We start from the raw sequence: 24,259 nt of genomic DNA, 5'->3' as shown, positions 1-24,259 counted from the left end.
TAATATTTTCCAAAGGCCACACCAGAGAAAACTTAGAAGGCTCTATAAATAATTATAGAAACTTTATTTAAGCTCAGACAGGTTGAATCTTCTAAAAGGTAATTTTCAGTTTTCAAGTTATACTTTAATTACCATCACTCTAAATTTTCATTAATTTTCAATTCCTTTCCCATTTTGATTGATGCAATTTTTTTTATACAAAATACTAAAATATACCCCCAAAAGTTTACATTAACACTGGTGTTCAAACATGCTAATCAAATCATACGTCACAAAAAGAAAGAAACCCACAGGCAATTATTAAGGTATTAGGAATGCACTACACAAGCAGCAAAAATTTACTGACAACAACGCAGTACTCTCTAATACTGAGCAGCACTGAAACAATAAAGGCTTTTTACCTTGTAGGACATTCATCTTTTTTGTCAATACATATTGTCTGTCCACGTATATACCATTCGCCGTCATAGTATAACCTTCCCTCTTCGGATCTAGCACTGTGCAGGTGTTTTTCCAGTTTCACAGGTGCTAAAGGGATCAGTTCAAAAACTGTTATATTAATAAGACATTGTCAGAGGAACAAAAGTGCAGAACACTTAAGCATTAATACCAATCCACCCATATATGTGAAAAAACACTAAAAATACTTTTTCAGATAACAAACCTACATCTAATAAAAACAAAGAGAATTTCATTTCCTACATTTTTTATATAATTCACTGTTTAATAGAGCTATTTAATAAAGCTAAAAATATATATAATAAATCAATTAACTAGACAAGTGCAAGAGAGCAGATATATTATCCACTATTGATGCCAATTTTAAGTAAGATTTAAAGTCTGAGTTGTCATATTTCCACTGAAAATTCCCTGATGGCTCAGAGGGTAAAGAATCTGCCTGCAAAGTGGGAGACTCAGGTTCAATCCCTGGGTGGGGAAGATCCCCTGGAGAAGGGAATGGCAACCCATTATTCTTGCCTGGAGAAATTCCATGAAAAGAGGAGCCTGGTGGGCTACAGTCCATGGGGTGCAAAGAGTCGGACACAACTGAATGACTAACACACACACAAACAATATATAATAAATCAATAACTAGACAAGTGTAAGGAGAAAAGACGATGCATTATGCTTTACTAGTGCCAATTTTAAGTAAGATTTAAAATCTGAGTTGTCATATCTCCACTGAAAATTATATTTTTTCATATTGTCTCGCCTGACACTTTTTATTGTCTCAACTGACACTTCATAAAAGCAAAGTTTAACATATATTCCAAGAATTTCCCAGCCCTTTGATTCTAAAAAGCAAATGTCCTCAGTAGAATTTTCATTTTGAAATTCTAGAAATGGTTTGAGATTCATCAGATAAACTCATGCAGAAAAAAAAAAAAAACATTCTTTATGGAAGCACACTGTCAAAAGCACACCATGAAATATACCCCTCTGCATCATTCAAATGTCACCACCTCAGAAAGGTCTTCCCCAACCACTCTACCCACTCCTCAGTTAATCTTCACCACAGCTTTATATTTCCTTCATAGCAATTATTACAATTTGTCATTATCTAGTTAGTTATCTATTTACATATACATTATCATTCTGCCTCCCTCAAGGAAGTTCCAGGAGATTCAACTCTTGAACCACTACATTCACTGACCTCAAAAAGTGCCTGGTATTTAAAAGGTTTTCAGTAAGTATTCACTCATTCATTCATTCAACAAATGTTTTCTGAGCACTGTGACTGAACAGACAGATTTCTGACCTTTGTGGAGCTTACGATTCTCTCAGGAGACAGGTAAACATGTAAACAATCAAAAAATTACAAATTGTGGTAAGTGCCATGAAGAAAACAAAGAATACACATGCTAAAGATAACAGGGGCTGGGGAGGAGACCCACTCAACAGTGTAGTCAGACTCTTAAAGGAATCCATGGCTCAAATCTATACAGTGAAAGAAGGCAGAAACAGAGAAATTATTCTAGACAGTAATGTCCATCACTACTTCAGCAGTGATTTCAGGATTTTTGATGAACCCTACTGCCAGCATTCTAATCTCTCTCATAGAAAATATAGGTACAGAAGTAACTTTGCGCACAATTCCAGAGGCTTGAGGAATTGAAAGTCCACAATTCCTATTCACAGGCTCTCTGAAGGCCATCCACGGACTCTAGACACCTCCCCTATAGAATTACTGAGCCCATTAAAAAACACTAAATAAATACTTTTAAGATTACTGATCCATTATTAGCAATTGTAATGCAGTTGAAGCACTAAAGAAGTTCCATTCATAAATCTTGAAACTTTTACATGAGGTAAAGTCTCCAGAAGAATTTTTCACAGTTCTGCATATAGTGTTCACTGATTAAATGAAACCAGTGACGGGGGAGTGGTTTAGTATGTAATTGACTTAAAAAGCCTCCAAAGAGAAGATTTCTGAACTCAGACAAAATGACTTACGTTCTGTTTTCACTCTATGTGGACCAAGCGTAGCCATTGCCTTAATTAAAAAAAGAAGAAGAAAGATGTCTGAGTTCAAAATCAAAGTATATTTCGATATCCATTTAATATATAAAATTTACAAGCTTAATAACAAACACAGTGAAATATGATCTGCTTCAATAAGTTGGTAATGTCTAAAACCATGGGAATATAAAAAGAATAATTTATTCTAGAGGTGTTATCAATACCTAATATAATCTCAAATTCTCAACTAAGAAGCTTCTGAGAATGGAAAATTTTAATAGGAAAACAAGTCTCCACTTTCAAACAAGCACAGAAAATCTTCTAACATTTCAATGTTTAATGACAAAATGCAAAAATGTATAATAAAGGTTCAAATATTCACTCACTTTCATTCATTCAACAAATATATCTGAGTGCCTTCTGTGAGCCAGTACCAGGCTAAGTACTAGGCACAGAATGGTAATCCATTACTGTTTTGGGGCAACCTAAATACTTTTGCATACTTTTGCATAAATTGTTAATTACGTTATCACAGGAAAAACTAGAATCAAACTGCTAGCATGCCTCTCATAAAATACTCTTGCAATCCACAGTTATCTGTATTAGTAATGACTGCCTAGAGAGACTGTTGCAAAGTAAAGCATACTTACAACAATATTTTGATGTATTAGTGAAAAATTATACACTCTTAAAAAGTAGACTACAAAAAATATACTTGAATTCCATTGCTCTTTAATCATACCTTCCTTATTGTTGTCCAGTCTTCAAGAATATCAAGATCTTGTAACATATAAACTATATACGGACGTTGAAAAGTCAAGGTCAGTTTAGCTGTAAGAATTTCAATTTTAAACTATACTTCCAAATTTCTGTTTTTCAGAGACTAGAACAATGACTTCAGACAGAAACCATCAGCATGCTGAATTCTGACTCCAAATTGTTTTTCAAAAAACTTACCAGTGTTAAGTATGTTCTAGTACTTCAGATATTATAATCATATTCTCTTAATCCTATGGTGTCTCTGACAGTAAGATAAACCAACAACCTAATCACTGTTTTGAGGTGGGTAACGGGGAAAGCAGGAGCCAGGGGAAGGTACCATAGGGAATGCCAAGATTGAATGTGTATATTAATGTAATTTAAAGACATTCCAGTTTCAGAGACATTAAAAATGTCAAAAAGTACACATGAGAATTAAGCAATCACGCTATATAATAAACAGCTGCTTCATTTCAAAGCCCTTGTGATCTACAAAGCCACATTAATTTTCAGTGTTGAGATCATGGCTAAATTTCTTACCCTCTCTACCTGGCTTAATCTAAACTATACCTACCCTTCTGCTTTCAATCATTTTTAAAAATCATCTCTTACTACAGGATCATGCAAATAAAGACAATGTATACTAATAAAAGTTACAAAGATATGCACAGTGAAAAAACATACATTAAAACAACTAAAAAAAATTTAAAAACCTGGAAAATTTGAAAAAGGATATCTGACACAACAACTGGCTTCTTTTTGTCAGGACTGAAAGGATCCTTCCTCTTTTTTCTTGACTGAAGCTCATCGTTCCACAGCTCTGGCAAGTAAATAAAAATTAAGTATTACTTGATTTCTTGAGATCAAAGGAAAAAAAAGACTAATTTCATAGTAGCAAAACTACATTGGTGGCTATGTTTATATGCTATAAATATGGGTATATACTGTATATATATATATATATATATATGACTATATATAATTTAATGAGCAGCTATATATTTATGAATTTTCCTCTTCTTTCATTAGAATAAAATTCAATTTGGCACTTAATGCCTAGTAACTGATGAACATATATGTCAGGCACTTAAATATTCATCACATGAATGGTCTCAACTAATCTTCGAAGCTACCTCTCAGGCAGACAGTCTCATCACTTCAATTATAAGAAGAGACTGACTTAGAAAAGCTAAAAGTGTCACCCATGGCCAGCCAACTAGTCAAACAACGGCACGAGAGCTCAGCTCGTCTGCTCTGCCTATTGTATCCTAGACAAACAGAATTTATAACAAGTAACATAATACTCATGCAAGAACCATAGGATAGCCCAGTAAATCTTCCAAGGTGTAGAAAGCCTTTCCCTGAAAAAGCCAATTTCACTCTGGCCTAATCTAATTATTAATAAGTATTTCCTCTTTTTGAGACAAAAATCTGCCTCCTTATAATATCCATCATTTTGTCCTAGTTTGTGCAGGACCAAGAGAAAAGGCTTCTGTTCCTTCTTCCACATGACAATCTTTCAAGACTTAGAGGAAAGAATATATACTGTAGCTGTCTTCCAATACTACTGTTATGTTGTAATAATATTCTTAACTATTCTTACAGTGCATTATTCTCAGGCCTGTTGTTCCTGTCACACTTCTATTTTATGCCTTTTCATGTGCTACATTTTCTACATCCTTCTGAAGTATGAGTCCCAATTAAAGCAACAATCACAGCAAATTCTTTAGCAGTCTTCCTCCTTGCCCTCTCATTAGGACACTTCATTTATATACCATTTGTATAAGAGACTAGATATGAAGAGACACCTCAGTAAACCAAAGATTTAGTGTCACTTAAACATGACAGTCCCAGCATTCCCCTCACCTGAGGTAATATCAATGCTGTGCCGATCCTCTTCAAGCCTTCTTATCTTCTCCTCTAGCTCACTCTGTACTGTATCATATAACAAAAGCTTTTCACTCTGAAAAAAAAGAAAAATAGATCACACATAACCAGGAAGGAAGGATCATTCCATGTTTAACTAACAATACCAAATAACTCACTTTTAAAAGTATTTTGACATATGGTGCTTTTTTTTAAATTCAACTTAAAAATTTTAATGATGAAATGTCAAATATATGAATGAACTAAAACTAGAAACTAAGAATCTAAGTATACAGAGAACTACATACAATTAAATTGTTTCAGAATATCTAAATCTGTATGTGATAAAGAGGCAAATATTTACTTCATAAAAAACTCATAGTGAGTTCCTGTAGCCCCTTTTAAATACAGGCAGGTCCCCTGTCAGCACAATGGAGAGCCTGTCCTGTAAAATGTATCATTGTAAAACAAAACTATTTTTTCTCATATCAGAACAATTCCTCACTAATACGTCAATCATATTAAAAGAGACGAATATATCATCAAGAGAAAAATTCAAGTATAAATTTTATAATTATTTCAAACAATTCAATTAAAGATAAAATTGTAATATTACAGACTAATTATATCCCAATCTTTCAACAAAACTATAGAAAGACTGAGCCACTGGCTAAGAGACAAGACTATTTACTAGTAAATCAGACTAGAATCCAGGTCCACTTGTTCTATCCCTTTTTTTTTAATTATAAATACTGTATCCTTTATTTTAAAAGCCAGAGGATGAGCATCAGTGTGAAGATGAGCTGTGTGTGTGTGTGTGTGTGTGTCCGTGCGCACACGTGCGCACTCCGTAGTGTGCAATTCTTTGCGACCCTATGGACTGTAGTCCATCAGGCTCCTCGGTTCATGGAATTTTCTAGGCAAGAATACTGGAGTGGGTTGCCATTTCCCACTATAATGTTATATGATAAATAAAATCACATAGATTTATCATATAAAAGGCTGTGACAGATTGCCACCCACCTACCACATGCATATCTCTAGTAAAGACAACAGCCTATTGGGATATAGCTAGATATGCCTGTCTCATAGTAGCTACTGGAATACAGTTAGTTATGATTTCTTGTGGAAGGCATAAGCCATGCCCATTTTGAGCATTCCCAGTGTCCATCATGAAGTCTTCTCTTTGGGGTTTGAAATTTAGAGTCTATGTATGCTTGAAGGTTCTGCCAAGTGGAAGAGAAAAGATGGTTTTTGTAAATTTGGAGCAATCCTGGAGGCAGAGAGAAAGCAGAGCTGAAGAAGCCTAAAACTAGATCCCCTTTGAAAAATTATCTCATTACATGTTACTCTCTACGCTTACTTCCTTTTACTTTCTCCTCTGCTTTTGGTAAAATTTTACTGAATAGTCTAGCATTATCTACATTGTACTACAAGAATTGGGAACTGTTACATAGCAGATAAGAAGGGAGAACAGGCTGCAGTCACAGTCAAGATCGTGTGATGGCTATGAACAGAGCCAGATTCTCCAACCAAAGAGGACTCTGAAAGCTAAGTAGGAGTGATAAAGCCTTTGCTTTCAAAAATATTTCAATGAAAAAATGTTTTATAAAAATTACCACTAAAAAAAAAGAATATGGACTTTTAACTGGTGAATTCTCTTTGTATTCCATTGATATATTTGCCCTAGGCCAAGCAGAAATTCTGAAATAAACCTACCAGTCATTGTTGACAATTAAAAAAAAAAAAGGTACAATAGGACTGAAATGTTTGAAGTTTTGAAGGCTTCTCTAAAAAATATCACAGGTATACTTTAAATTACACAAATAGAAGTGCCTTGACTCTATCCTCATTATCCTTTGTTCTTCTCTCCCTTATCCCCAGCCCCTCAAAAGCCTTCCATGAGAAGGAAAGTCATAACCGAAGCAGGTAAAAAGACAGCCAGAAAAGAAAGAGGCATTCAAACTCCCTTTCTTAGGTGCCTGTAGAGCCTTCTATATTCAATAGGTAATTTAGCTTTTTTGAAGTATTATTAATTATAATTACACATTTGGCTTCAAAATCCCACACCCCTCCAATCTTCACACGTATACTTAGTGAACCTGCTCACTGACCCCTTTCACCAACTGAGACCATGCTCCTTCTCATCAGGGCCATGTTAGGGAGTGCCAGCAAAGTGGCTCCAAGGTTCCATGTTTGCACTCGTATTCCCTCTGGCCTGGGTTCAGAATCAACTGCCTGTTGGCAGTTCCCTGACTAAGGCATCTCACAGTTTTGAACCTGGACTAGCGTCTTAGGAGATTTTCAAGGACTAGCATTACCAGAGAAAGAATGAAACATATTAAAAGGCTACAGTCTTTTTTTTTTAAGTATGCTGCATTGGAATAAAAAGATAAGCAGAACAGGATTTAAAAGCCAAGAAACAGATTCCGGTTGTGGGAAGTGTTACAAAAAAGGTGACTTTTCAAATTATTTGAAAACCAGATGACAATAAATGACAAGAGAAAAATGAGCTTAAGTGTACAGAGAAAAAAAGTTGGCTTAAAACTCAACTTTCAGAAAACTAAGATCATGGCATCCAGCCCCATCACTTCATGGCAAATAGATGGTAAAACAATGGAAACCATGAGAGACTTTACTTTTCAGGGCTCCAAAATCACCGCTGGTGACTGCAGCCATCAAATTAAAGGACGCTTGTTCCTTGGAAGAAAAGTTATGACCACCTAGACAGCTTATTAAAAAGCAGAGACATTACCTTGCCGACAAAGGTCCACCTAGTCAAAGCTATGGTTTTTCCAGTAGTCATGTACGGATGTGAGAGCTGGACCATAAAGAAAGCTGAGTGCTGAAGAACTGATGCTTTTGAACTGTGGTGCTGGAGAAGACTCTTAAGAGTCCCTTGGAGATCCAAAAAGTCCATCCTAAAGGAAATCAGTCCTGACTATTCACTGGAAGGACTGATGCTGAAGCTGAAAGTCCAATACTTTGGCCATCTGATGCAAAGAGCTGACTCACTGGAAAAGACCCTGATGCTGGGAAAGATTGAAGGCAGGAAAAGGGGACAACAGAGGATGAGATGGTTGGATGGCATCACCGACTCAATGGACATGAGTTTGAGCAAGCACTGGGAATTGGTGATGGACAGGGAAGCCTGCCATGCTGTAGTCCATGGGGTCACAAAGAGTCGGACACGACTGAGTGACTGAACTGAACTGATACAGAGAAAAAATTGTATAACGTAAGGTTCTTTGTCTTATGTTATATAAAACAATGGACTAAACAGTTAAATTTACAAAATGAAATTTAAAGGAAGTAAGGAAAGATAGTGAATGATATTGGGATGAAGAGAGTTTTTCAAAGCACAAAAGTCCGAAGAAGTTATGTTTTAAAGAACTATTTGTGCACACAGAAATTAAAGACACATTAAAAAGCAAACAAAAGAAGAAAGCAATAAAAAATACCTGCAACATGACAAAGCCTTAAAACCATCAGATGAAATTAAACAAGCATGGATAAATCAGTAAGAAAACTCTAAATACTGTCCATCAGTTCAGTTCAGTTCAGTCACTCAGTCGTGTCCGACTCTTTGCGACCCCATGAATCGCAGCACACCAGGCCTCCCTGTTCATCACCAACTCCCAGAGTTCACTCAGACTCCACTGAGTCAGTGATGCCATCCACCATCTCATCCTCTGTCATCCCCTTCTCCTCCTGTCCCCAATCCCTCCCAGGATCAGAGTCTTTTCCAATGAGTCAACTCTTCGCATGAGGTGGCCAAAGTACTGGAGTTTCAGCTTCAGCATCATTCCCTCCAAAGAAATCCCAGGGCTGATCTCCTTCAGAATGGACTGGTTGGATCTCCTTGCAGTCCAAGGGACTCTCAAGAGTCTTCTCCAACACCACAGTTCAAAAGTATCAATTCTTCAGTGCTCAGCTTTCTTCATAGTCCAACTCTCACATCCATACATGACCACAGGAAAAACCATAGCCTTGACTAGACGGACCTTTGTTGGCAAAGTAATGTCTCTGCTTTTAAATATGCTATCTAGGTTGGTCATAACTTTTCTTCCAAGGAGTAAGCGTCTTTTAATTTCATGGCTGCAGTCATATACTCACTACCAAAAATAGCCAAAAGAAGAGACAGAGAGACAAATACAAGTACAAATTAAAATGTGCAGTATGCAATACAATTCTTCACTTGGCAAAGTTGTTTTATTCTTTTCAATTATAATAAACAACGCCTACCAGAAAAATAAATGACCCAATCAAAAAATGGGCCGAAGAACTAAACAGACATTTCTCCAAAGAAGACATACAGATGGCTAACAAACACATGAAAAGGTACTCAACATCACTCATTATCAGAGAAATGCAAATCAAAACCACATTGAGATACCATCTCATGCCGGTCAGAATGGCTGCTATCAAAATGTCTACAAACAATAAATGCTGGAGAGAGTGTGGATAAAAGGGAACCCTCTTACACTGTTGGTGGGAATGCAAACTAGCACAGCCACTATGGAGAACAGTGTGGAGATTTCTTAAAAAACTGAAAATAGAACTGCCTTATGACCCAGCAATCCCACTGAGGGGCATACACACTGAGGACACCAGGACTGAAAGAGACACGTGTACCCCAGTGTTCACCGTAGCACTGCTTACAATAGTCAGGATATGGAAGCAACCTAGATGTCCATCAGCAGACGAATGGATAAGAAAGGTGTGGTACATATACACAACGGAATATTACTCAGCTATTAAAACAAACGCATTTGAATCAGTTCTAATGAGGTGGATGAAACTGGAGCCAATTATACAGAGTGAAGTACGTCAGAAAGAAAAACACCAATACAGTATATTAACACATATATATGGAATTTAGAAAGATGGTAACAACAACCCTATATGTGAGACAGCAAAAGAGACAGAGATACACAGAACAGACTTTTGGACTCTGTGGGAGAAGATGAGGGTGGGATGATTTGAGAGAATAGCACTGAAACATGTTACCATATGTGAAACAGATCACCAGTCCAAGTTCAATGCATGAGACAGGGCACTCAAAACCAGTGCACTGGGACAACCCAGAGGGATGGGATGGGGAGGGAGGTGGGAGAGGGGTTCAGGGGTTCAGGATGGGAGAGAGGATGCTTTCTGACTTACTTCACACAGGTATACCCATAGCTGATTCATGTCAATGTATGGCAAAACCCACAATATTGTAAAGTAATTAGCCTCCAATTAAAATTAATAAATTAATTTAAAATAAATAAATAAACTATGCCAACTGATACAGAGAATATAAACCAACTCAACAATTTAGAAAGTAACTTACAAATAAGTTTTAAGGACTTCACTGACTATATCCTTTGATCTAGTAATTACGCTGAGGATTCCATCCTAAAGAAATAACAACCTTGGCCAATGTTGCATGGAAAAGGATGTCCACAACAGCAATACTTGTAATGCATAAAACCAGGAACAAAGTAAAATCCAATAACAGAGTATTGGCTACAGACATTATTGTACATCCATACTACTACTCTGCAGATAACAAACATTCAGAATTCAAAAAGTAGGGGAAAACTGCTACAGTAAAATTACAAATGAATCCAGATCATAAACTCTCTCTTCCCAAAGACATAATGAAGTAAACAGAAAACAAGTACAAAATAAATCAACAAACTAAACTTATAGTTATCAAATAAAGGAAGGAGGACAATGCCAGGCCATAACCTCTGAACATGATAACTAAACTGAGACAGAACCCCAAGATCTGCATGATGTACACTATACTCACACAGGCACTCTGTAAAGAAAGAAGTTGAGGGGGGGAATATTCAAAAAGTCTGAGTCATACTTCCAAATCTACAAAGAAATGAAGAAGGGTCTGGATGGGGGAAAATACATGGGAAGCCCTAAAGAGAGAAAGGCTCACCAGTGAGAAGAAAACTTCTAGAGCTCAGCAGCTGACAAGCTCTGCACACAGGCAGATTATATTGACTCATTCCTAGATATGAATGATGGCCAAAGGTGGCTAGTTATTTGTGAAAAGCATCAAAATGAAACACAGAGAGACAAATGAACAAAAAAGAAGTATAAAAAAACAGGAACAAGTCAAGATACAGAAAAAAAGTTCAAAACAACTGCATTTAATACCCATAAAGGGATGGGATTACACCCATGAGAAAAGAATAGGAGTTGGAAAAAATATTAAAAATGGGTAATCAGAAGACATAAGAGCTCTTAGAAATTAAATACAGAATGGAAATAAAATATTTAGTAAAAGGATTGGAAAAGAAAGTTGAATACACTCTTAAAAACAATAAAATAAGAATGAAGGGAAGAGGTGGAGGGAAGTACCTATAATAAAAATATAATATATAAGATCTACATAATATGTAATAATACAATATATATATGAAATATAAGAAAATTCAAAATCAATATTGGGGGTTCAGCAGCTAACCATGAAGAGTTCCAAAATGAAAAAACAGAAAATAATAGAGAAGAAACAATATAAGAAATTTCTCAGAGCAAAAGGTATGTTTCCTGAGAGGTATGTTCCTCTTGAGTATCCACATGAATGAAGAGAGATGTACATATCACCTTGCTGTTCCATAGCATCAAGGACAAAGAAAACATCTTACAGCTATTCAGGAAGAAAAAAGGTCATGTACAGAGGATCAGGATTCACAATGGTAACAGGCTTCTCAAAGCAATACTAGAGGCTAGAAGACAATGGAAAAATGCCTTCAAATTTCTGAGGAAACATCATTACTTACATCTAGAATTCCATACTCTGAAGGGTGAGTTAAAAGATGGTTCCAGACATGAAAGATGTAAGGGTTTTAAAACATGTCCAATAAATCTTTGACATGCCTCCCTTCAAAAGGTAGACCCTAATTCCTGTCTCCCTGAACGTGAGCAGGACTTAATGACTCATCTGTAAGGAACATAATGTGGCAGAAATCTAGGTTATTAAAAACACTATCACTTCTGTCTTGCTCTTGTGAACCATTCACCCTCAGAGAAGCTAGTCACAAGGTCATGGGGGCCCTCAGTCAGCCTGTGGAGAGGCCTATGGGAATAAGGCTTCCAACCAACAACCAGCAACAACCTGCCAGTCTTTAAGTCAGTCACCACAGAAGCAGTTCCTGCAGTCCCAGTCAAGCCTTCAAATAGCTGCTTCCCTGGCTGACCTCTTCACGGCAATTTCATGTGATTCCCTGAGCCAGAACCACCCAGCTACTTTGCTCCCAAATTCCTGACCATCGAGACTGCAAAATAAAATGCTGATTACTGTTTCAAGTGACTAAATTTTGGAGTAATTTATTATAAAGCAATAGATAACCACTACAAGAAGTCTCAAACACCTAACTTCTATACACTTTTTCCCAAGAAGCTACTCAACAAAACTGAAAAAAGAAAACAAGACTATAGCAGGGAAAGAAGTAAAGGGAATTACTTTACTTGTGAAGAGGAACCCATGAAGACAGAGATGCAGCTGGCATAGAAAGTATCTGAAAGATGGAGCAGAAAGGAACGAGGTCCAGGGATGGAAGACTTGCTCCCAGGATGGAGAACTCCAGAAGGAAACGGGTCTCATGGATTACCTGACGCATCTGACCATGCGGAAAACGGCACTGGGGGTTTTCATAAATCTGCTCGAGTCTCTGGGGAGAACTGATAAACAAGAGAAAACTAACAAACAAGAAACGAAGCAATTAATTCCAAGGTTAAAAAAACACAGTTGTACAAGAAGGGAAGTTTAAGCAAAGCATAACTCTGGGATCAGTAAAAAATCGTTATTGTTACAACAAAAACAAAAATTATGACATAACAATATCAGAAGAATGAGATGAGGAAAACTAATACGGAATCCTCGGCTTTCAAAACGTACTATCCAAAACTGATATTATTTAGAAATGAGGCTAAACTCCAGAAGCAGTAGATAAAAGATTTACATAGACAATTGCTGCTTGCATGTAGAACACAGAGATGGTAGTGAGACTGCTGTTTTGCATTATAAGCCTGTGCTTTCAGGAATATGTACACACATTACCCAGTTAAAGCAGATTTTTAAGAGTATTTAGGGAGGAGGAAACTGGTTGAAGGCCGTCCAAAGGTACAAACTTCCAGTTATAAAATAAACAAGTACAACATGATTAATATAATTAATAGCACTGTGTGTTATATACAAAAGTTGTTAAGAGTAAATCCTAAGAGTTTTGATCACAAGGAAAAATTTTTTTTTTTTAATTTTATATCTATATGAGATGATGGCTGCCCATTAAACTTATGATATCATGATGCTTGTAAATTAAACCACTATGATGTACACTTTAAATTTACACAGTGCTGTGTGTCAATTACATCTTCATAAAACTAGAAGAAAAAAATTTTTTATTGAAGGATAATTGCTTTATAGAATTTTGCTGTTTTCTGTCAAACCTCAACATGAATCAGCCACAGGTGTACATATAACCCCTCCCTTTTGAACCTCCCTCCCATCTTCCTCCCCACCCCACCCCTCTAGGTTGATACAGAGCCCCTGTTTGAGTTTCCTGAGCCATACAGCAAAATCCTGTTGGCTATCTATTTTACATATAGTAACCTAAGTTCCATGTTACTCTTTCCATACATTTGACCCTCTCCTGCCCTCTCCCAATGTCCGTAAGTCCATTCTCTATGTCTGTTTCTCCACTGCTGCCCTGTAAATAAATTCTTCAGTACCATTTTTCTAGATTCTATATGTGCATTAGAATACGATATTTATCTTTCTCTCTCTGACTCACTTCACTCTGTATAATAGGTTCTTGGTTCATCCACCTCATCAGAAGTGGCTCACATGCATTCCTTTTTATGGCTGAGTAATGTTCCATTGTGTGTATGTATCACAACTTCTTTTTCCATTCATCTGTCAATGGACATCTAGGTTGCTTCCATGTTCTAGGTATTACAAATGTGCTTCTATAAACAATGGGTTACATGTGTCTATTTCAGTTTTGGATATGCCTAGGAGTGGGACTGCTGGGTCATATGCTGATTTTATTCCTAGTTTTTTAAGGAATCTCCACACCGTCTTCCATAGTGGCTGTATCAATTTACATTCCCTCCAACAGTGCAAGACGTTCCCTTTTCTCCACACCCTCTCCAGCGTTTACTGTTTGTAGACTATCTGATAGCAGCCATTCTGACCAGTGTGAGATGGTACCTCATTGTGCTTTTGATTTGCATTTCTCTAATAATGAGCGATGTTGAGCATCTTTTCATGTGTTTGTTAGTTGTCTGTATGTCTTCTTTCGAGAAATGACTGTTTAGGCCTTTTTCCCACTTTTTGATTGAGTTGTTTGTTTTTCTGGCATTGAGTTGTATGAGCTACTTGTATATTTTGGAAATTGATCCTTTGTCCGTTGTTTCATTTGCTATTATCATCTCCCATTCTGAGGGTTGTCTTTTCACCTTGTTTCCTTTGCTGTGCAAAAGCTTTTAAGTTTAATCAGGTCCCCCTTGTTTACTTTTATTTCCATTACAATAGGAGGTGGGTCATACAGGATCTTGCTTTATGTCATTGAGTTTTCTGCCTATGTTTTCCTCTAAAAGTTTTATAGTTTCTTGTCTTACATTTAGGTCTTTAATCCATTTTGAGTTCATCTTTGTATATGGTGTTAGGAAGTGTTCTAATTTCACTCTTTTGCATGCAGCTGTCCAGTTTTCCCAGCACCATTTATCGAAGAGGCTGTCTTTGCTTCTTGCCTCCTTTGTCAAAAATAAGGTATCCATAGGTCCATGGGCTTCTTTCTGGGCTTTCTATCTTGTCCCATTGGTCTATATTTCAGTTTTTGTGCCAGTACTATACTGTCTTGATGACTGTAGCTTTGTAGTATAATCTGAAGTCAGGAAGCTTGATTCCTCCACCTCCATTCTTCTTTCTCAAGACTGCTTTGGCTATTCAGGGTCTGTAGTGTTTCCATTTGAATTGTGAAATTTTTTGTCCTAGTTCTGTGAAAAATGCTACTGGTAATTTGATAGGGATCACACTGAATCTGTAGATTGCATTTAGCAGTATAGTCACTTTCATAATATTGATTCTTCCTACCTAGGAACATGGAATATCTCTCCATCTATTTATGTCATCTTTTATTTCCTTCATAGTGTCTTATAATTATCTGTGTACAGTTCTTTTGTCTCCTTAGGTAAGTTTATTCCTAGATATTTAATTATTTTTGTTGCAATGGTGAATGGGATTGATTCCTTAATTTCTCTGATTTTTCATTGCTAGTATATAGAAATGCAAGTGATTTCTGCATATTGATTTTGCATCCTGGAACTGAGAAATCCACTGATTAGCTCTAGTAATTTTCTGATACTATCTTTAGGGTTATCTATGTACAGTATCATATCATCTGCAAACAGTGAGAGGTTTACTTCTTTTATGATCTAGATTCCTTTTATTTCTTTTTCTTCTCTGATTGCTATAGCTAGGACTTCCAAAACTATGTTGAATAATAGTTGAGAAAGTGGACACCCTTATCTTGTTCCTGATCTCAGGGAGAATGCTTTCAGTTTTTCACCACTGAGAATAATGTTTGCTGTAGGCTTATCATATATGGCTTTTACTATGTTGAGGTAGGTTCCTTCTATGCCCACTTTTTGAAGAGTTTTAATCATAAATGGGTGCTGAGTTTTGTCAAAGGCCTTTTCTGCATCTATTGAGATTATCATATGGTTTTTATCTTTCAAATTGTTTATATGGTATATCACATTGATTGATTTTCGTATATTGAAGAATCCCTGCATCCCTGGAAAAACCCAACTTGATCATAGTGTATGAGCTTTTTGATGTGTTGCTGAATTCTGTTTGCTAAAATTTTGTTGAGGATTTTTGCATCTATGTTCATCAGTGATACTGGCCTGTAGTTTTCTTTTTGTGTGTTGTCTTTGTCTGGTTTTGGTATCAGGTGATGGTGGCCTCATAGAATGAGTTTGGAAATATTCTTTCCTCTTCAATTTTTTGAAAGAATTTTAGAAGGATAGGGTTTAGTTCTTCTCTAAATGTTTGACAGAATTCTCCTGTGAAGCCATCTGGTCCTGGGCTTTTGTTTTTTGGGAGATTTTTGATCACAGCTTCAATTTCAGTGCTTGTAATTGGGTTGTTCATAATTTCTTTCTGATTCAGTCTTGGGATTTCTTTGGAAAGAATGATGCTCAAGCTGAAACTCCAGTACTTTGGGCACCTCATGTGAAGAGTTGACTCATTGGAAAAGACTCTGATGCTGGGAGGGATTAGGGGCAGGAGGAGAAGGGGACAACAGAGGATGAGATGGCTGGATGGCATCACTGACTCGATGGACGTGAATCTGAGTGAACTCTGGGAGTTGGTGATGGACAGGGAGGCCTGGCGTGCTGTGATGCATGGGGTCGGAAAGAGTCGGACACGACTGAGTGACTGAACTGAACTGAACTTGGAAAATTGAACTTTTTTAAGAATCCGTCCATTTCTTCCAGGTTATCCACGTTATTGCCATATAGTTGTTCATAATAGTCTGTTATAATCCTTTGTATTTCTGTACTGTTTGTTGTAATGTTTCCTTTTTCATTTCTAATTTTGTTGATTTGATTCCTCTCTCTTTTTTTCTTGATGAGTCTGGCTAAAGGTTTGTCAATTTTGTTTATCTTCTCAAAGAATCCGCTTTTAGTTTTATTAATCTTTACTACTGTTTATTTCATTTTTCATTTATTTCTGCTTGGATCTTTATGATTTCTTTGCTTCTACTAATTTTTTTTTCCAGTTGTTTTAGCTGTAAAGTAGGTTGTCTATTCAATGTTCTTCTTGTCTATTAAGGTAGGATTGTATTGCTGTAAACGTCCCTCTTAGAACGGCTTTCGCTGCATCCCGCAGGTTTTGAGTTTTGTCATTTGTTTCTAGAAATTTTTTTATGTCCCTTTTGATTTCTCCAGTAATCTGTTGGTTATTTAGAAACATGTTGTTTATTCTCCATGTATTTGTGTTTCTTACAGTTTTTTTCTTGTAACAGATATCCAGTGTCAGAGCATTGTGGTGCTCCTACGTTGGATGCATAGATATTAACAATTGTTATGTCTTCCTCTTGGATTGATTCCTTGATCATTATGTAGTGTCCTTCCTTATCTCTTGTAGTCTTCTTTATTTTAAGGTCTATTTTGTCTGACATGAGGATTGCTATTCCAGCTTTGCTTTCTGTTTGCATGGAATATACTTTTCCATCCTCTCACTTTCAGTCTATATGTGTCTTGAGATCTGAAGTGGGTTTCTTGTAGACAGCATATATATGGGTCTTGTTTTTGTATCCATTCAGCCATCTGTGTCTTTTGGTTGGAGCATTTAATTCATTTACGTTTAAAGTAATTATTGATATATATGTTCGTATTGCCATTTTTAATATAAATTTAACTGGAGGTTAATTACTTTACAATATTGTATTGGTTTTGCCATATAGCAACATGAATCTGCCACAGGCATATACGTGTTCCATATCCTGAACCCCCCTCCCTCGTCCCTCCCTGTACCATCCCTCTGTTGGGGTTGATTTTGTAGATCATTTTTCTTCTCTTGTATTTCTTGACTATATAAGTCCCTTTAACATTTGTCGTAAAGCTGGTTTAGTGGTACTGAATTCCCTTAACTTTTTCTTGTCTGAAAAGCATTTTAGTTCTCCATCAATTCTGAATGAGATCCTTGTTTGGTATAGTAATCTTGGTTGTAGATTTTTCCCTTTCAGTACTTAAAATATATCTTGCCATTCCCTTCTGGCCTGCAGACTTTCTGCTGAAAGATCAGCTGTTAAGCATATAGGGTTTCCCTTGTATGTTACTTGTTGCTTCTCCCTTGCTGCTTTCAATATTCTTTCTTTGTGTTTAGTCTTTGTTAGTTTGATCAGTATGTGTCTTGGCATGTTTCTCCTTGGGTTTATCCTGTATGGGACTCTTTGTGCCTCTTAGACTTGACTGACTATTCCCTTTTCCATGTTGGGGAAATTTTCAACTATAATCTCTTCAAAAATTTTCTCATACCCTTTCTTTTTGACTTCTTCTGGGATTCCTATAATTCGAATGTCAGTGCATATGATATTGTCCCAGAAGTCTCTAAGACTATCCTCAGTTCTTTTCATTCTTTTTACTTTATTCTGCTCTTCAGAAGTTATTTCCACTTTTATCTTCCAGTTCACTGATTCGTTCTTCTGCTTCATATATTCTGCTACTAATTCCTTCTAGAGTATTTTTAATTTCAGTAATTGTGTTGTCTCTGCATGTTTATTCTTTAATTCTTCTAGGTCTTTGTTAATTGATTCTTGCATTTTCTCCATCTTGTTTTCAAGGTTTTTGATCATCTTTATTATCATGATTCTGAATTCTATTTCAGGCAATTTGCCTATTTCCTCTTCATTTATTTGGACTTGTTTCTAGTTTGTCCTTCATTTGTGTGGTATTTCTCTGCCTTTTCATTTTTTCTTTTTTAATTTATTGTACTTGAGGTCTTCTTTTCCCAGGCTTCAGAGGTGGAATTCTTCCTTCCTTTTCGTTTCTCCCCACCTAAGGCTGGTCCCAGTGGTTTGTGTAGCCTTCATATAGGGTGAGATTTCTGCTGCATGTTTGTTTGTTTGTTTGATTTTCCTCGGATGGACAAGGCTGGATGAAGTGGTACTCCTGTCTACTGATGATGTGGTTTGTATTTTTTGTTTTGTTTGTTGTTTAGATGAGGCGTCCTGCACAGGGTGCTATTGGTGGTTGGGTGACACAGAGTCTTGTATTCTAGAGGTTTCCTTTGTGTGAGTTCTCACTATTTGATACCACCTAGGGTTAGTTCTGGACTCAATATGCCAGCAAATTTGGAAAACTCAGCAGTGGCCACAGGACTGGAAAAGGTCAGTTTTCATTCCAATCCCAAAGAAAGGCAATGCCAAAGAATGCTCAAACTATCGCACATTTGCACTCATCTCACATGCTAGTAATGCTCAAAATTCTCCAAGCCAGGCTTCAGCAGTATGTGAACCATGAACTTACAGATGTTCAAGCTGGTTTTAGAAAAGGCAGAAGAACCAGAGATCAAATTGCCAACATCTGCTGGATCATCGAAAAAGCAAGAGAGTTCCAGAAAAACATCTATTTCTGCTTTATTGACTATGCCAAAGCCTTTGTGGGGATCACAATCAACTGTAAAAAATTCTGAAAGGGATGGGAATACCAGACCACCTGACCTGCCTCTTGAGAAACCTATATGCAGGTCAGGAGGCAACAGTTAGAACTGGACATGGAACAACAGACTGGTTCCAAATAGGAAAAGGAGTACGTCAAGGCTGTATGCTGTCACCCTGTTTATTTAACTTATATGCCGTGTACATCATGAGAAACGCTGGGCTGGAAGAAACACAAGCTGGAATCAAGATTGCCGGGAGAAATACCAATCACCTCAGATATGCAGATGACACCACCCTTATGGCAGAAAGTGAAGAGGAACTAAAAAGCCTCTTGATGAAAGTGAAAGAGGAGAATGAAAAAGTTGGCTTAAAGTTCAACATTCAGAAAACGAAGATCATGGCATCTGGTCCCATCACTTCATGGGAAATAGATGTGGAAACAGTGGAAACAGTGTCAGACTTTATTTTTGGGGGCTCCAAAATCACTGCAGATGGTGACTGCAGCCATGAAATTAAAAGACGCTTACTCCTTGGAAGGAAAGTTATGACCAACCTCGATAGCATATTGAAAAGCAGAGACATTCCTTTGCCAACAAAGGTCCATCTAGTCAAGGCTATGGTTTTTCCAGTAGTCATGTATGGATGTGAGAGCTGGACTGTGAAGAAAGCTGAGCACCGAAGAATTGATGCTTTCAACTGTGGTGTTGGAGAAGACTCTTGAGAGTCCCTTGGAGAGCAAGGAGATCCAACCAGTCCATTCTAAAGGAGATCAGCCCTGAGTGTTCTTTGGAAGGAATGATGTTAAAGCTGAAACTCCAGTACTTTGGCCACCTCATGAGAAGAGCTGACTCATTGGAAAAGACTCTGATGCTGGGAGGGATTGGGGACAAGAGGAGAAGGGGACGACAGAGGATGAGATGGCTGGATGGCATCACTCGATGGATCTGAGTTTGAGTGAACTCCGGGAGTTGGTGATGGACAGGGAGGCCTGGTGTGCTGCGATTCATGGGGTCGCAGAGTCGGACACGACTGAGCGGCTGAACTGAACTGAACTGAGGGTTAGTTCTCTGGTAGCCTAGGGTCTTGGAGCCAGTGCTGCCACTCCAAAGGCTCATGGCTTCATCTCTTAAAGTGCTAAGGAGCGTGGCTTGATCTAGCGCATACTGTTCTGCATCCTTTTCTGAGCTTTAAGTGCATAACTCTGCATTGTTCTGGGTTCCAAAGCTAAGACCTCATCAGAGCAGTAAATGAGCCAGTGGTTTCCTGGATGCTCACTCAATTTTGAACTGAGTTGGAAGATGTCAAGTTTCTGAAGAGATTATAGATCTATCTCATGCAGGGCTGGGTTTGTCATTAATGAATCCCTAACAAACAAAATCCCAGTCTGTCAACTAGTAGAAGTTTGTCTGTTCCTTTTCTCAACTGCCAAGCACTGGGGGCAGCCAGGCCACTGCAGGGAATCTTGAAAGAAAAGAACTTCAGGACAAATGGTCCCAGCAGCTACTAGGGTCTTGGCCCAATATTCCTTGATTAGTATCAGCTAGACACAAGCAGCAGGCTCCTGGCTGGCTAAGCCAAATTGATACTGAGTCCAAGCTTGATCTGCTCACTGCACAACAGGCCAATGAATCTGAGAGATAAGGGGCTGAGGCGGAAAGAGACCCTTTTAGGGGGCCAGCTGATCAGAAGATGGCAGGCTAGCACCTTAAAAGAACCATCTTCTAATTTTTAAAAATAAAAAACACAAAATGACCCTTAAAAAAAAGTATTTAGAGCAATAAGGATAAACTTATGAAATGCTGCTTATTAAAAAGTTAGGATACAAATAGTATAGGTAAGAGTCACACCAGCTATGTGAAAAACAATTATACAAACATACGCACACTTAGGGCTTCCCAGGTGGCTCAGTGATACAGAATCTGCCTGCATACAGGAGATTCAGGTTTAATCCCTGGGTTGGCAAGATCCCCTGAAGAAGGAAATGACAACCCACTCCAGTATTCTTGCCTGGGAAATCCTATGGACAGAGGAACCTGGTGGGCTACAGTTCATGGGGTCACAAAAAGTTGGATATGACTGAGCAACTGAGCATGCACGCACACTTATTAACAGTAATTACTTCTGCTTAGTAAGATTATGGTTGCTTTTATTCTCTTCTTTAGACTTATTTCTCTAGTTTTCTCATCAAACACTTATTAACGTTATAATCAGAAAAAATAATCAAATGAATTGAAAATCAAAAAAAATCAGAGCTCTGAAGAGCTCTCACCAATTTTTAAAAATAGGAATGCTAACCCTGAACCCTAAGGGCCTGGCTGAAACCTTGCTACCACCTGCCATCAAGTCTTAAAACTCATTTCCAGCTCTATGGGGAGGCTTAAATGAGATAACCTAAATAAAGTATCTCTACCCATCTTAGTGTTTCAGGCACATTATAGTATTCTATAAATATGATTTTCTTCCTTAATTTGACACAAACCATCTGCTACCTTGATTGCCTCTGTGGTTTTTGGAACACTCTCTGTGTGCATACCTGGATGAACCTGTCTAGTCTCTGGCCCTGGCCCCTCTTTTCTATCTGCTGCTAATCAATCTTTTATTCTGACAACTGGCAGTATGTCTTCCTTCTTCCTACTTCCCTCGTCCCTCGGGTTATTTCCATTATTAACATATGAGTCAAATGAAGAACTAAGGAATAAGCAGATACAAAGCCTTGTATGAGAAAGTTCAGATTTAACACTAAACTACATAAATAACTAGAAAAATCAACAAAGGATTTCAATCCTTGTTCTGCTGCTTATTAACTGTGTGACTCCCAAGCAAATTATTTAAACTCTCTGAGTCTTTGTTAACCCATTCATAACAATCAAGACAATTCCTATTCTATAAAATTGCTGTAAGCATTCAAATGAAAGTGAATGTAAAACACATAGCACTCTAAATATTTAAAGTTCCTATTCACCTTCTATTTCCTATCTAAAAATGCCCTTGAACTACTGGTGAGTATTTTCAGATTAATTATATAATTAAACAGATTAATTATAGTAGTAATTATATATTAAACATTTAAAACATCAAACCATAACTAAACCAGAAGAGACTGAGGTAAATATTCAGCATCTCTATGAAGAAGCGAGGACTTTCAAAGCTGAAAAATGATGGAAGAGAAAGAATATCAATACAATTGCCTAAGAAAAAACATTACTTAAATGTATCTTGTTGATTTTAATTTATGGCAATGTAGTACACTCAGTTCAGTTCAGTCGCTCAGCCGTGTCCGACTCTATGCGACCCCATGAATCGAAGCACGCCAGGCCTCCCTGTCCATCACCAACTCCCGGAGCTCAATCAGACTCGCGTCCATCGAGTCAGTGATGCCATCCAGCCATCTCATCCTCTGTCGTCCCCTTCTTCTCCTGTCCCCAATCCCTCCCAGCATCAGAGTCTTTTCCAATGAGTCAACTCTTCGCATGAGGTAGCCAAAGTACTGGAGTTTCAGCTTCAGCATCATTCCTTCCAAAGAAATCCCAGGGCTGATCTCGTTCAGAATGGACTGGTTGGATCTCCTTGCAGTCCAAGGGACTCTCCAGAGTCTTCTCCAACACCACAGTTCAAAAGCATCAATTCTTCCCAGACCACCTGACCTGCCTTTTGAGAAATCTGTATGCAGGTCAGGAAGCAACAGTTAGAACTGGACATGGAACAACAGACTGGTTCCAAATAGGAAAAGGAGTATGTCAAGGCTGTATGCTGTCACCCTGCTATTTAACTTATATGCAGAGTACATCATGAGAAACGCTCGACTGGAAGAAACACAAGCTGGAATCAAGATTGCCGGGAGAAATACCAATCACCTCAGATATGCAGATGACACCACCCTTATGGCAGAAAGTGAAGAGGAACTCAAAAGCCTCTTGATGAAAGTGAAAGAGGAGAGCGAAAAAGTTGGCCTAAGGCTCAACATTCAGAAAACGAAGATCATGGCATCCGGTCCCATCACTTCATGGGAAATAGATGGGGAAACAGTGAAAATAGTGTCAGACTTTGTTTTCTTGGGCTCCAAAATCACTGCAGATGGTGATTGCAGCCATGAAATTAAAAGACGCTTACTCCTTGGAAGAAAAGTTATGACCAACCTAGACAGTATATTCAAAAGCAGAAACATTACTTTGCCGACTAAGGTCTGTCTAGTCAAGGCTATGGTTTTTCCTGTGGTCATGTATGGATGTGAGAGTTGGTCTGTGAAAAAGCACTAGATATTCACAAAAAACAAAATTAAATAAAACTCCCAACACCTCTAGACATTGTAGATAGAATACCACAAAATCTTTTTAAAGATATAGCTAATCTCTCAAGAAAATAAGAGATATCCCCAAGGATCAAACATAAACAAGGAGCTAGAAACCAGCATGCTAACCTGATACTGAAACTGTGGTCTCCTTGAGGGTACTTGCTGGTTACTGAGCAGCGGAAGCATGGTTTTTAATGGCTGTTTGGTTAAAAGAGAAAGATCTTGGAGGTAACTGAGTTCCCTGTATGGTTCTGAAGGGTTACTACATTTTATGAAAAGGCTGACTTAAACGATCCACCTGAGGGAAATCTGTCTCAGCATAGAGCATAAGTGGAGAAAAAAGTTAACATATATCATCTCAGGTCTGATTTCTACATATCTGAGATTTAAACACAGAAAATCCCAAGCCAAAAAACTGAAGCAGTCGTGTTCTGGTGGCAGATGAGGATACCTGGCTAAAACAACTCAGCAGAAAAAAAAGCAGATACTATTTAAAGGGGGCTTCCCAGGTGGCACTGTGATAAAGAACCTGCTTCCCAATGCAGGAGAACAAGAGACAGGGTTCGATCCCTGGGTTGGGAAGATCCCCTGGAGGAGGAAATGGCAACCTACTCCAGTATTCTTGCCTGCAGAATCCCGTGGACAGAGCAGCCTGGAGGGCTACAGTCCACAGGGTTGCAAAGAGTCAGACATGACTGAGCAT

General features: G+C 37.8%; 1 protein-coding gene across 1 annotated transcript in view; it reads right to left on the bottom strand.

Annotated features, from left to right (window-relative positions):
- The window catches only part of BRMS1L (BRMS1 like transcriptional repressor), a 41,822-nt gene that overhangs the window by 3,885 nt on the left and 13,678 nt on the right, over positions 1 to 24,259 (bottom strand). Inside the window, exons 5-9 of the mRNA XM_052659914.1 lie at positions 5,086 to 5,182; positions 3,956 to 4,039; positions 3,203 to 3,267; positions 2,455 to 2,494; positions 402 to 528 (exon numbers count right to left, since the gene is read on the bottom strand). Coding sequence (XP_052515874.1) covers positions 402 to 528; positions 2,455 to 2,494; positions 3,203 to 3,267; positions 3,956 to 4,039; positions 5,086 to 5,182 — 413 coding nt within the window. The remainder of the gene's footprint in view (positions 1 to 401; positions 529 to 2,454; positions 2,495 to 3,202; positions 3,268 to 3,955; positions 4,040 to 5,085; positions 5,183 to 24,259) is intronic.

This window comes from Budorcas taxicolor, chromosome 21 (assembly GCF_023091745.1).
Source record: "Budorcas taxicolor isolate Tak-1 chromosome 21, Takin1.1, whole genome shotgun sequence".
Taxonomy (NCBI): Eukaryota; Metazoa; Chordata; class Mammalia; order Artiodactyla; family Bovidae; genus Budorcas; species Budorcas taxicolor.
The sequence above is the reverse complement of the archived record's forward strand: the minus strand, read 5'-3'. Positions and strand labels throughout refer to the sequence as shown.